Here is a 15,491-nt window from a genome sequence, read left to right on the forward strand (position 1 = left end):
CAGACAGCCGTAAAGGCGAGAAAGAGAACCACGTACACACTAAAAACAGGGTAGGGAAGGAAATAAAAGAGAATAAGTTAAAATTTAACTCATCTGACAGCTCAGCCCTGCATTGGATTCATGTCTCTGATGCCCTCAAATACTCAAACTCCAATACACTTTCCAACACATTAAGTAAGCCCAAAACCCACACCTACAAAACATCCAGAAACCTAACAAATTTTAGCCAAAACCTGTCCAAATCATTCAACTGGTCTCCACTAAAAATTCTACCTCTTGAAGCGGTCATCTATTTCAATAAAATATTCCTAGTCAACCTCAACAAACTAGCCCCACTAAGAACAAAAACAACAAAAGCTAATCCTGCACCTTGGCTAACAAAAGCTACCAAACTAATCTTACAAACTAGAGACAAAGCTTGGAAAAACTGGCTACAAAACAAATACCAACTGGCAAAACTACAAGAAACTGCATAACAAAGCTAAACAAATCAGTGAATGCAGATACAAACATTACACAGCAACTGACAAGTCATAAAAACAACTCAAAAACTTTCTGGAAAACCATCACATCTCTGCTTACCCCGGCTCCACACAAAATCCTTCCCCCTAGCACAGACAACACTTACCGAAATAGCCAATGTGTTCAATGACCACTTCATTGTCAGCATAGCTAAGTTAACAATGCCAATAAATCCCCCACAACCCCAGAAACAACCACTGAGGATGAGAACACCCCACCTCCCAATAACCAAAACCAACAATACCCCCACTGTCTTTATAACCTGTTCCCACTACATTAAGTCATAAACCTCAACTCAAGCTAAAACCATGCCCATCTTCCTCTGACAATCTTCCACCACAATACTTAAAACTCGCTGCAGACACTATCACATACCCAGTCAGCATTCTTATTAATCAATCTGTTATAAAATCTCATGTCCCTACCCTCTAGAAAAAATCAGTTAACTTCTCTACATAAACTATGTAAATCAAATGAGCTTACCAACTACAGACCCATCTCTGTCCTTTCTCCTCTATCAAAATTGCTCCAAAAGTGTATACACGTTCAAATACTAAACCACCTCACCCATAATAACCTTCTCACATCCACCCAGCATGACTTCACGCCATATCACTGCACACAACAGCAGCCCTTGTCTCCTTCACTGACGCACTAAACAAAGCTAGGGACTCCAGCTTATTCACTTCTGTATTACTAGATCTGACAAAAGCCTTTGACACAGTCACACAAACTGCTTCAGCAACTATCTGAAATAGGCTGCTCACAACCTCACCATGAGGGTTTAACAGCTACCTAACAGCCAACAATGCATAAAATGGCAAGGTTGCCTATCTCAATACCAGACCAACAAAACTTGAGTCCCACAGGGGGTCCATCCTAGGACATCTCCTCTAATATATTTATTAATAACCTACACACTGTCTGCCTCCATAGCACACTTATCCAATACGCAGATGATTCTACCATCATCTCCTCCTCCAACAACATCCCTGACCTGCTGCAACACACAAAAAAAAAAAAAAAAAAAAAAAGTACATTTACTTCCATAGAATCATGGCTTAATGTACAGTTACTGGTTAATCCCAACAAAACCAAACTATTACTTTTCTCTCCCAAAATAAAAACATCTTAATTCAAAATCTAGTCTGCAACAAGTGCAAAATTATAAGGCATCACCACAGATTTGACCAACACATCCTAAAAGCCATTAAAAAAAAAACACTTTAAATTAGGAACACTGTATAGACAAAAACTTTATGAACCCAAATACTAAAAAAAAAAAACACTAGCAAATACCTACTTGATCCCCTCTCTATTATATGGTACTCCCATTTTTATTAATCTACAGTAGATATAAAAAGTGTACACACCCCTGTTAAAATGCCAGGTTTTTGTGATAAAAAAAAAGAGACCACAATAAATCATTTCAAAACTTTTCCCACCTTTAATGTTACCTACAACCTGTACAATTCAATTAAATCTGTTGGGGGGGGGGGAATGTACAATAAGCTGGTTGCACAAGTGTGCACACCCTTAAACTAATGTGTTTATATTACGCTGTCAAAAACTCCAGTCAACAGCGTAATAGACACGAAAATGTCGAAACCCCCGAACACACACACACAAAAAAAAAAAAAAAACACAAAAAAAAAAAAAAAAACACCCAAACACAACACAAATTGCTCTGTGCAGCGGGGCAAGCCCCCCCCCTGCACCCCCACACCCACGCTACTTAAATATACCAACTCTGAGATCACATTACATTGCAGTAAACGGAAATCTCCCCTTACGGAGATTTCCATTTACACAAGCGATGACTTTCGTTTTTGACATTTTGGTGCTGACAATATCAGCTTCGCTATTGTCGGCCTTCGACAGGGTGAAGTAGACCCAAACTAATACTCTGTTGAAGCACCCTTTGATTTAATTACAACATTCAGTCTTCTTGGGTACACACCTGTCATCAATTAAAAAGACTCTGATTAACCCCAAATAAAGTTCAGCTGTTCTAGCCGGATTTTCCTGACATTTACTCGGTTGCCTGCTGCAAAAAGCCATGGTTCACACAGAGCTTACAAAGCATCAAAGGGATCTCATTGTTGAAAGGCATTAGTCAGAAGGGTACAAAAGAATTTCCACAGCACTGGATATACCATGGAACAGAGTAAAGACAGTAATCAAAAAGTGGAGAAAATATGGGACAACAGTGATGTTGGAAAGAACTGGACGTCCCTCCAAAACTGATGAAATGACCAGATGAAAACTGCTCAGGGAGGCTGCCAAGAGACCTACAGCAATACTGAAAGAGCTGCAGGAATATCTGGCAAGTACTGGCTGTGTACTACATGTGACAACAATCTCCTGTATTCTCCATATGTCTGGACTATGGGGTAGGGTTGCAAGTCTTTTCTTACACAGAAAAACATCCAGGCCTGGCTAAAATTTGCAAAACAATACATCAAGTCTCCCAAAAGCATGTGGGAAAATGTGTTAGTTTGATGAGAGAAGGTTGATATTTTGGCCACAATTTCAAAAGGTACGTTTGGTGCAAAAACATTTTGCATCACCAAAAGAACACCATCCCCATGGTGAAGCATGGTGGTGGCAGTATCATGCTTTGGGGTTGTTTTTCTTCAGCTGGAACTGGGGCTTTAGTCAATGTGGAGGGAATTGTGAACAGTTCCAAATACCAGTCACTTTTGGCCCAAAATCTTCAGGCATCTGCTAGAAAGCTGAAGATGGAGAGGAATTTCACCTTTCAATACAACAATGATCTCAAGCATACATCCAAATCAACAAAAGAATGGCTTCACCAGAAGAAATTTAAAGTTTTGGAATGGCCCAGCAAGAGCCCAGACCTAAATCTAATGGAAAATCTGTGGGGTCACCGGAAGAGGGCTGTGCACAAGAGATGCCCTCACAATCTGACAGATTTGGAGTGTTTTTGCAAGGAAGAGTGGGCAAATATTGCCAAGTCAAGATGTGCCATGCTGATAGACTCCTACCCAAGAAGACTGAATGCTGTAATTAAATCAAAAGATGCTTCAACAAATTATTAGTTTAAGGGTGTGCACACACTTATGCAACCAGCTTATTGTATATATATTTTATTTTAAATATTTTTCCCCTAACAGATTTGTTTTCAATTGAATTGTACACGTTATAGGTCACATTAAAGGTGGGAAAAGTTTTGAAATGATTTATTGTGGTCTCTCTTTTTTTTTAATCACAAAAACCTGGCATTTTAACAGGGGTCTGTACACTTTTTAAATCCATTGTACATGCCTCTCCCGAGTCTTGTTTCTATAAGACAGCTAAATTTACCACAGGCTCATCCTACCATACCCACCACTGCAATGTTCTTATGGAACTAAACTGGTTAGAATTCCCCCACTATCTTCATTATATACAGCTAACATTCGCATAAAAAGTAATACTCAAACCTGACAACTGTTCAGCCATAAAATCCATCCTTCACACCTACATGCCCACCAGAAAACATTGTTCAAACAATAGACAACTGACAGACATACACAAGCCTAATAAAAGAGCAGGCATTCCTATGTTCTCTTCCGACTCCTGCTTAATCCCACCCCTTTAGAATCCTTATAAGTCTTTCTTGCTCATCCCTCTAATCCTTCAGCTTATAGTATACAAACTACTAGAAAATCACCCCCTTTCTTTTAAAACTACTCAACTTAACTCAACTCACAATCTCCTGTAATATACCCCTCCTTCCTATTATGCTCTCTCTATACTTTTACTAATTTCCCACTAACCTTTCAAGTCTTAATATTACTACCTCTTTTCAAACCTCTTGTAACTTTATTTTAAGATATAAAATTGCCATATGCATTCATTGCTACCAAGTGTTGCTACACAAGTCTATAGCATGAAGTGTTGAATTCTGATGATGTACTTATTTGATGATATATTTTTATGTTTTTGTAAAATTACTAGTATATTATCTTTGAGTATATAATGTACTACTATTGTCTACACGGTTTGGAGTTTTTTTCCCCCGGGCCTCTGCTGAAAATGGGTTCCTGACCCAGTTGGACTTTTCTGGTCACCAAATGTCAATAAATAAATAAATAAATAAATAAAGAAAGTCACAGGAAAACACTGAAGCACTCAAGACCAAGGCAACCATGTCAGATTCCGCTGACAGCAAATGAGATCTGAGATGGTTGTCGGAGTGCAGGGCATTGTGGGCAGTGGGAGAAGCTCAAGATTTGGATCCTAGTCTGAAGAAATGCAGTCGAGTCAGATCAGAGGATGGATCTGTAACCCATAAATGTGGAGGAGTGAAAAAGACAACATCAGATCATATTTTAAAGAGTGGTTTCTAAATGAAATACAGCAGTTCTTAGACTTAAAGTTTCTGATGTGATTCTATGGGATTCAATGAAAGCATATTTATATAGCAAAGTTACAACTTGGTATCACAACAATAAAGTACTGGGATGAAGACATACTGGAACTGCAAGAAAGACGAGACAAAATTGGAAATGGAAAAAATGGATGCAGAAGTTCAAACGATCCTACTACAACATAAAGGTTTCCAATGGTTTAGAAAAAAAGTCAAATGACATTCTTATTCAACTGTTAAAGGTTACAGAAATTAGCTCTTGGATCCAAAATAATAGTAAGAACTAGTCACATTAAAAGTACATCGATCCCTGGTAGTCACAGGGAGCATAAGGACATGAAAGAAATTATGGGCCGTTTTAAAATACACTGAGAAAATTAATGTACAGAACAATGGTGCAAAAAATGAAAAAGTCATTGTTGCCTTTTCAGTAAGAATATACAAAAATATTTTGGAGTAAATAAGAAAAATAGAAAAAAAAATGTTTCTATAATAGAAATAAAGCAGTAAATTAAAAGACTGAAAAAAATAAAGCTCCTGGTAACAATGGCATCATTCCTAAATCGTACAATTGTTACCTTAAATGTTTTATCTGTTTTACAGAAAGTATTCACAGAAATTAAAACTACATTTAACATATTTCATCTTGAAAAAATACAATAATTTCTCCTTTGTTAAACAAATGAGGCACCTCTGTGCTCATTTATAAATGTATATCGTTGACAAATGTTTATTACAATTTTTTCATGTCAAATTGCCAACAGACTAAAAATATATTATCTACAGTAACAGAAAAGATCAAGCTGGCGTTATATTATATACACACTCACAGGATATCAAAACAATAATTACTTTAACTCATTACATTAAGAGTAAAATAGATATATAACTGCCTGTATCTAGATAAAGTATTTGAGTCAGTACATTGTTTTATTTAACTATAGTATTAGTAATACACACACACACACACACACACACACACACACACACACACACATATATATATATATATATGTATATACATACTTCCAAATAATTACCTGTTATTCATCACCTTTATCAACATTTATTAAACACTAATACTAGGACTTATGTCAAAGAAAATCAAGGGCACAAAGGAAGGTTATCCCATTTCTACATTATTATTATTTGCCAACAATGTACTGTTAAGAGTATTTAACAGGCAATGTGTTTTCTTCACTAACAATTACAAAAAAGTCATTATAACATTTGAACTGATATGTCTAAAGTTCAGTCAGAATAAACTGACATTATTAAACAAGAGAGTTAATTCATGAAATCTAAGTGATTTTAAAATTAAACATTTATGGGTTACTCTTACATGTAGCTGTAAAGAAACAGCAGCAATACCCCCAAAAAACATGGTAGACAATATTAAAATAATAAATTGAATGCATTATTCTTTTTTCTATGGAAGATATGGATTTTAATCAAAATTGTTATTTTATCCAAAACAATATATATTATTACAGATTAATTCTATAACACCTTCTTAAGAACAAATCAAGCAATTTAATTACCTGCATTTGAAGTTCTTTGGTACCTCAACAAACCTAAAATAGGCCTGGGACATCAGGTAAGAGAATGGAAATCTAATGGAATAGATTTTTCTGACCTAGAAACATATGCCACAGCTATGAAAACAATAGCTTTATGGATACATTTTGATTATTCACCTAGTTGGGAAAATACATGCAACTATTTGATTAAAGAAAAATATCAATATTCTGAGTTAACCACATGGGTTTCTCGCAACATCTGATTACAAGAGATGGAATCCCTATTTTTCAAGCTTAATATATATTTTTTGAAAATAAAGACCGACTATACATTGAGGTATAAATTCTATGGGGAATTCCAAATACATGCATCTGGAGCATTTATCTCTGGGCTCTGCTGAAAATAGGCTCTGTCCTAGTTGGAATTTCACGGTCAACAAATGTTAAATAAAATACATAAAAATGATGTGAAGCACCATGCTTGTATCTCTGTGTTTTAATATATAATGTTTATAAACAATATATTGTATACACAAGTAAATAAATTTGTATAGTTTTATTTATTGTCGATTTAAGGTAGGATGGTTTGCAAACTGTAAACTGGTTTCAGTACCTAATAGCACCTTTGTCAATATGCATCTAACCGCAAATATTACAAAATTGCATTTTACTTGAGATCTCATCCAATTATGTCAATTACGACATGAAAAAAAAACTTGCTGCACAATAATCCACAAATCTAGGAAATAATAAGAAATTATACATGAAATTCATATGAATATTAAAACCGTTGTCCAAATTTCTCACCATTTATTTGGGACCTTTACTTATGTGCTTAAGATGTAGGCCACGGTGGTGCAGCAGTTAACGTTGTTGCCTCACAGCAAGAGGTTCTCCCTTTCGATTCTCGGCTAGAGCGCCTTCTGTGTGGAGTCTGCATGTACTCCCTGTGGTTGAGTGACGATAAAAGACACGCAGGTAGGTGCGTGCATGAATGGGCATGCCTTCTTTGAAGGCTGGGCGTCGGGCTGGCAACTCGGCACCGTAAAAATCCACTGCCAGGCATTAGTGGACGAGAGTTCCGCTGTGGTGACCCCTAATCAGGAAAAGCCGGAAGACTTGCGTGCTTAAGATCTCAACTAATTCTATGCAATTGAAACAGGATATTCAGCTGAAGGAGAATTGGTACTTGTGCACGTTAGATGTCAAATCCCTATAACACAAAGGGCAGGACTCCTAGTTTTGGAATATTAGTAAGATAGGATACAGTTTTATAGCCCTGGAGTCAACATTTTTTTTTTTATTTTATCTTGCTGAACATGTACTAACTAAAAATGTTTTCTGCTTTAATACACCATTTTTATTTTGAGGAGTAGGTAAAAGTAAAGCATCCCATCATCATGAATTTCCAGCAAATTACACTTCTATAGAGAGGTGAAGCAGAGATATTTTTGATGTTAGATGAGCTGGACTTTGTGGATTTTTTCATTAACAACAGGAAAATAACTACAAAGGACTGGAAAGCGAAATTACCTTTCATTTACAAAACTTACAAACCCTGTCACTGCTGTGTGCCAATAAGCTATGTCTACTATTAAGACAGACAAAAATAACCACACCATAAAATCAAACTTATTAATACAGAAATATTCATCTGTGTTCTATGATGATTTACACTGTCTGTTTAATAAATCTTAGTAATATACATATTGAAAACTGATACAAACATTTGTATAAATAGTTACTTGTTTTGTTTAACTGTGTATGCTCTTTTATACAAATTTTCAATACAAATAGACTGAAGTTTTGTATTCATCTGGATCTTGACTACCACCATGTAGTGAATCAATGCATTACAAAACTGCTACATTGAGAAGACAGCAGAAGATGTTGCTTGTATGCCAAGGGGTACAGAGGTCATCTGGTCACAGACCACTGTGTCGAAGACTAGGTGATCATGAAGCATTACAAAACTGCTACATTGAGAAGACAGCAGAAGATGTTGCTTGTATGCCAAGGGGTATAGAGGTCATCTGGTCATAGACCACTGTGTCGAAGACTAGGTGATCATGACCAAACCACTACATAGAATTTTGAAGAAACACGTTTTCAAAGAAGTTTTGAAGGGGACCATATCTCTGCAAGCAACCCATTTATTAATGCAGGGGTCGCCACATCTAAAAAAAAAAAAAAAAAAAGGGCTGCAGTAACACTTGCAAATGGTTTGGCTACACACTAGCCTTCCCTGAAGAGCTGCCTAACCAAATGATACATCTTAAGGTTACAATTGAACAAAAGTGTCACTACTTGCCAAGGAATCCAAATACACACAAATATTATAAAGCACTTCAAAAATCCAAACACCTTCTTTTCCAAAGTGGCCACAGAAGCACAGTAGCACCACTTGGGACAACAATCTTGCTTTGGTCATTCTGTCCAACTTACCTGACAGGCTCTGCAAGCTTCCCCTCGATCCCAACCACAGTCAGTTCCACAGTGACCAGTAAATGGTGGGTATCCACTTAGCATAATATAGAGGATGACGCCCAAGCTCCACAGGTCACATCGCTTGTCGTAGACTGTTGCTTCATCCGTGTACACTTCCACTACCTCTGGAGCCATATACTCTGCAGAACCACACTATAAGGAATGACAACCTATTAGTAATACTGAATATATAATTCACTGATACCAGACATTAACTTTTTTTTTTATTGTATACCTATAATGGGATTTTTTTTTTTTTTTTTTTTTTTACCTATAATGGTATAGTACTCAGTACTAATGTTGCCATCACTATTTAGACTGACAACCCTCAAGGACATTGTTTAGCTTGGTGCACACAGATTAAATTGGGAAGTGGCCATTTCCAGAGCAGTAACCAAATAAATTGTCAACCTGGGATCAGGCAAACTGTCTTCTCAACCACCAGAAGTCTCTGACCTCTTCCTTTTATTACACTTAAACACAGAATTTGCACTTTGTTCAAGTTACGGTTTATTATATTCAACAGCCAACATAACTAGAACTGGGTTAACACAATAAATGAGAGCTTTTCATCACAGTAGCAACAAGATCAGATAAAAACTTGGAAAAACCTAAAGCTGCATCCAAACCTTTAAGGGTCTCTATGCTACATACTATACCTGTTGATCAATTATCATAAAGCTTTGAAATAGTCAGCATCAATCATCATAAAGTAATGTATTCACTATGTTGAACACACAATATTTTAATATATCACAAAACATCCAACAGGTCAACCAATGCTGTAGGAAGTCACAACTTCAATTCCGTTTTTAAAAGCAAAAATATCATTGATTCAAAGAGGTAAGCGCTTTCAGTTGTAACCACCACTTCATCAGACCATAACAAAAAACAATGCTTCACAAAACATATATATATATATATATATATATATATATATATATATATATATATATATATATATATATACATACACACACACTCCAATTAAATCAAATGGACCAATAACAAGCTTCAGTTCATATACCATTCTTAAAGACATACAAACTTAAAATACAGCATTACCAATACTCTATAAATAGAATCACAAATATTATGTCGATCATTGCAATAAAAAACTGTAGAAATAAAAATGTCATCTTTCATCTTTGCAAATAGTATAGAAACTAAAATACTATAAAAAACATAATAGATGGTATACTTATGCCAATAAAATTTATATACCTGCCTAAAATGAAACTATTTCGGAAGTTTCCTACTCTTTAAGATGGGTCTTATAGGGATTCTGTAATTTAGTCCCTTTCCCCTATCAGCTTTTAACCTGATGATCCATCTTTTCTGAAGTTTCTGTATGATTGGCTATGTCTCCGCCTCTCTCATTCTCCCATATTTCCTCTCTAAGAATCTAAAATTATGTAGATGTCCTTCCTGATTAACATGCTTGGCCAATGCATTGGTAAGGGTCCCCTTCCTAATATTATTTATATGTTCCCTTATCCTATATCTAAATTTTCTGTTCGTTTTCCCCCACATAATATGCAGAGCAGGCATTGCATATTGCCAAATAAACTATGTTTGCTGAATTACAGTCCGCTGTTACTTGAAAGCACATTATACATCCTGTATCAGGATGACTAAAACTGTTGGTGGTATCTATATAACAACATTGATTACATCTATTACAAGTACTAGTGCCTTTCCTATTATCATTTTTCCTCATTATTTCCCTGGGATAACAACATCCTTTTTATTGTTTTTCTATTTTTAAAGAGGAAGTTCGGTTTATCGCCCACTATATTCCTAAGTTCATTGTCCAATACTAAAATAGGCCAGTGTTTCCTAATTATATCAATCACTGTGTGTGTGTTCCTAGTGTAATATGTCAGTACTCTTACACCTGTGTTCACCTTGCTCCTTTCTGGAACTATTCCATCTGAAATTGTTTTGCTTGAAAAATAGGGTTTACCTATATTCATTCTCCATTCACTAGACCCTTGTAATATTCCTTCCGTATATGAATCCTTATAACCCCTTTGTTGTAGCCTTTTCTTAAATTCAACGAGCTTGCATTCAAATTCGTCATCTTTAGCAGTTAACCTTGATGTTCGTAAGGTCTGCCCCTTGATCACATTTCTGAAAACATGTTGGGGATGCATGCTACCTCTATGCAAAATCGCATTTCTGTGACAATCTTTTCTATATATCTTGGGTGAAAAATCACCATCCACATTACATATTATCTTGACATCTAGAAAATCCATTTCATCATAGGAACTTCTAACAGAAAATTTAAAAAATTGAGTACTTTGATTAATGTATGCATGAAAATCTGATAACATATTTCTGTCACCTTGCCATAACATAAAAAGGTAGTCTACAAAACGCCTATAAAATCTCAATTAAGGCCAAATGGTCATTTTTCAAGACATTTATTCTCCCAAGTAGCCATTACTATATTGGCATAGCTGTTCACTGATGGGGTGCCCATGGCTACCCCATCCTTCTGTAAATATAACTGATGTTCGAATAGCATAACATTGTTACTCAAAATTAATTCCATAAGATGGCATATTAAATCAATTTTCCCATGTTCCTACCCACTCTCATTTATCAAATACTCCCTTAAATATTCAACACAATCTTTATTGGGAATAAAGGTGAAAAGTGAGTGGACATCCATGGTTACTAATAGCATTCGATGGGTGCCCTTTCTCTTGCTCTAAAAATTCAGAGATATCTTCAAGAAAATGTTGGGAGTCTCTCAATATATATTTATTCTTGTTAACGATCTGTCTTAGTTGTTTTTCCACAAATATGGATATGGGTTGTGTACTCCACCCACTACCAGAGACTATTGGTCTCATGGGTGGTTCTGTTGGGTTTTTATGAACTTTTGGTAAATCATGTATGCTAGGTATTTTAGGGTGTTCCACTTCAAAATAATTATATAGATCTTGTGTGATCTCATTATTCAGAAAATTCTCAAAGAGTTTCATCCAATCTCCCTAACACAACATTCATTGTGTTCATATCTATATTGGAATATACATTTTCATCACCCAACAATTCATACATCCTCTGGGGTAGTAGTCCCTATCCATTATTACTACTAAATCACCCTTATCAGCCTGTTTAATAATTATTCCATCATCCATCTGTAATGCCTTTAAGGCCTCATATTCATTGTAGTTCAAGTTAAAATTCTTACCTCTGTTTTGTTGTTTATCAAATGCCTCAAATAATCCTTCTCACAAAGTTGTACAAAAACATCCACTATCGGGTTACTAGGAGGTATGAACGTGCTAGGTTTTCTAAAAACCATCACATTTTTGTCATATTGTCCCTTGAACAACAACTTTAGTAGTACATTCCTACTGAATATCTTCAAAGCAATAATCGTATCTGTTATGTCAGCATTCTGTGTGGGAATAAATAATAATCCTCTGTTAAGTACACTAGATTCATCATTGGCAAGTTCCCTTCTCGATATGTTTCACACTAAGGGGAATTTGTCTCCCATCTCCTTTTCGTTCGTTTGTAACCTGGCAATAAGTGTTCTTTCCTCTTGGCTCGACCCCCTGCTGTATGAATGATCCTGTGCCTCCATTAAGTTCAGCGAACGTTTCCTGATGGGAAAAACTTGAAAATCCATCTGTGGATTTGGCGTTGACAGACCGTTTGTATAGCTGCTCCTTCCGATGTAGACGTTGCAACTTTTTCAAATGCCTTGTTCAAATATCGCGTGATGTTCGTGGATACGGTCCTGGTAACTTCCGGTATCGAAGGTGTGGAAGCCTTTTTTCGCACTTCAAAAGAGACTGTGTCTTTAAATGAAAAACCTGAAGCATTATTCTGATTACATTCTAAATCGATCTGAATAGTTTGTTGGTCTATATTCATACTCCAGTTCTCCATATGTGTCTTAGGCCAAATAAATATTTGGCCTTCTTTGAAATCTCGTTTATCCCTCTCCAGTTTATTCCATTTCTGGCGCAATAAGTTATTATCAAAAACAGATACTGATTCTATGATCATACCCAATTTCTTCTCTACCAACTTCTGTGGAAACTTTAAAAATAGAGACTTCGATTCATCATTAAGTGCTGTTTGTAAAACTCTCTCCTCTTTTTCAGAAAACTCAATGAGGATACATATGTGGTTAAAGCTAGTCTCCAAGTTCAATTGCTGCCACCTAGACAACAATTCAGGGCAGCGTTCTCCTTGATTAGGCATCTTTAAAATTCTTAAGCCTCTTGGAATCACACAATTTCTTAGAAAGGCTTCCATATGATGTCTCTGTGCCTGTAGCTTCTTTATTTTAAACAAAATATCTTCCAATTTATGTATGCTCTTGATAAAAGAGGCATAGTCTAGCTCATCCCTATCACCTTCTAAGTCCTTGTTCAAGGACACAGATGTAAGAAGGGTATTCTCGCCACCTTTTGCAAAGCTTAAAAGCCTTTTTGCTGTTGAACCTGAGATTGTCCGCTGAATTTCCATTGAATGGTTCAACCTCAATGTCCGTATTCAGAGGACAACTAATGCTCCCTTCTGCCACTGTTCCTTGCCACAGCCAAAAACACAATGAATAGAACACCAAACAAGATGCGGCTAGGATAAATGAACTGCTGGTAAAATAATTCAGAAATATATCACAAAACATCCAACAGGTCAACCAATGCTGTAGGAAGTCACGACTTCAATTCCGTTTTTAAAAGCAAAAATATAATTTATTTCAAGAGGTAAGCGCTTTCATGACGTAGCCACCACTACTTCATCAGACCATAACAAAAAACAATGCTTCACAAAACATACTTTTATATATATATATCTATATATATATATATATATATATATATATATATATATATATATATATATATATATATATATATATATATATATCTATATATATACACACAGTCCAATTAATTCAAATGGCCATTCATTGGCCAAGCATGTTAATCAGGAAGGCCATCTACATAATTTTAGATTCTTAGCTATAGAGGAAATATGGGAGAATGAGAGAGGCGGAGACATATCCAATCATACAGAAACTTCAGAAAGAAGATGAATCAGCAGGTTAAAAGCTGATGGGGGAAAGGGACTAAATGACAGAATCCTATTGGCATAACTATACCATCTATTATATGTTTTTTTATAGCATTTTAGTTTCTATACTATTTGCAAAGATGAAATTTTTATTTCTACAGTTTTTTATTGCAATGATCGACATAATATTTATGTGATTCTATTTAAAGAGTATTTGTAATGCTGTATTTTAGGTTTGTATGTCTTTAAGAATGGTGCATGAACTGAAGCTTGTTATTGGTCCATTTGAATTAATTGGAGTGCATATATATATGTTTTGTGAAGCATTATTTTTTGTTATGGTCTGATGAGTGGTGGTTACACCATGAAAGCGCTTACCTCTTGAAATAAATTATATTTTTGCTTTTAAAAACGGAATTGAAGTCGTGACTTCCTACAGCATTGGTTGACCTGTTGGATGTTTTGTGATATATTTCTGAATTATTTTACCAGCAGTTCTTTATCCTAGCCGCATCTTGTTTGGTGTTGTACACAATATTTTAAATTTAACACCACAAAAACGTGTATGGGTTTGGTTGTGTTTTGTGTGCTTCCTATGATAGACTTGTATCTTACCCCATATTAGTTTCTTAGTCTTGCACTCAAATGGGAGGCAATCCCCAGCTCCTCTGTGATCCTGGGCTGGATAAAGGGGTGAAAAAGAATGAATAAATGTACTGCACTGTGCAAGTATACTAAATATAACAATACAGCATCAAGAACAAACCACTAAAACAGCAATTACTTTCCAATTATGAGTTAAAAAATATATATGAAATCACGTCCAAAAGGCTTTCATGAATCAGCACTAGAAGAAAATAATCAAAACTTATGCCAAAAACAGACAGTGCAGTGAGCTTTATGGATACAAGTCACAAGTGGCAGTATTCATCATGATCAGTTAAAAATGAAGCACTCTAAATACAAAACAATCTTGGCTCAGAAAAATGCGTTTTCTGTAAATACTTTTTATTAATGTATTTTAAGCCTATATATATCTACAAGTCCAAGGCTGCCCTCAAACACTTGGAAATATCTACATAAAATTAGACATGTAAATCAGAATAGACCATATTAACGTGAAATTATGCAGAAAAAATACCACCATTATCTCTCATTGCATATATAAATAAAATTAAAGGTTTGACTAACAGAAATACTTTTCAGGGGGACCACTTCTGCTGCCAGAAAATAATCAACTACCATAAACAAGTTATATACTTATCACAAGGGATCCACATTGTCGGCCTCCATCTGGTTCAACCTGTGGGTTATCAGCTCAAACTCTGATCTGAAACTAGCCAAACCATCAGACTTCCAGTCGGGCTCCACCTCCCTTACCCACAACTCCCCACTACTTACTAGACCCCCTCAGATCAAGTTTGCACCATCTAAGCCAATTTCTAAGCTACAAAAACTCCCTATACTGAAGTACGATGCAGGACTCCAAGAATAAGAAAATCACAACCTCCACTGTCCAGTTATCTAGGAAAAGG

General features: G+C 35.7%; 1 protein-coding gene across 1 annotated transcript in view; it reads right to left on the reverse strand.

Annotated features, from left to right (window-relative positions):
* Positions 1 to 15,491, reverse strand: part of MKNK1 (MAPK interacting serine/threonine kinase 1) — a gene marked incomplete in the record, with an annotated part of 837,567 nt that overhangs the window by 170,173 nt on the left and 651,903 nt on the right. Inside the window, 1 exon segment of the mRNA XM_044085821.1 lies at positions 8,863 to 9,057. Within this exon segment, the coding sequence (XP_043941756.1) occupies positions 8,863 to 9,057 (195 nt within the window).

This window comes from Protopterus annectens, chromosome 10.part0 (genome assembly GCF_019279795.1).
Source record: "Protopterus annectens isolate FY-2018-M chromosome 10.part0, PAN1.0, whole genome shotgun sequence".
In the NCBI taxonomy this organism is placed as follows: domain Eukaryota; kingdom Metazoa; phylum Chordata; order Ceratodontiformes; family Protopteridae; genus Protopterus; species Protopterus annectens.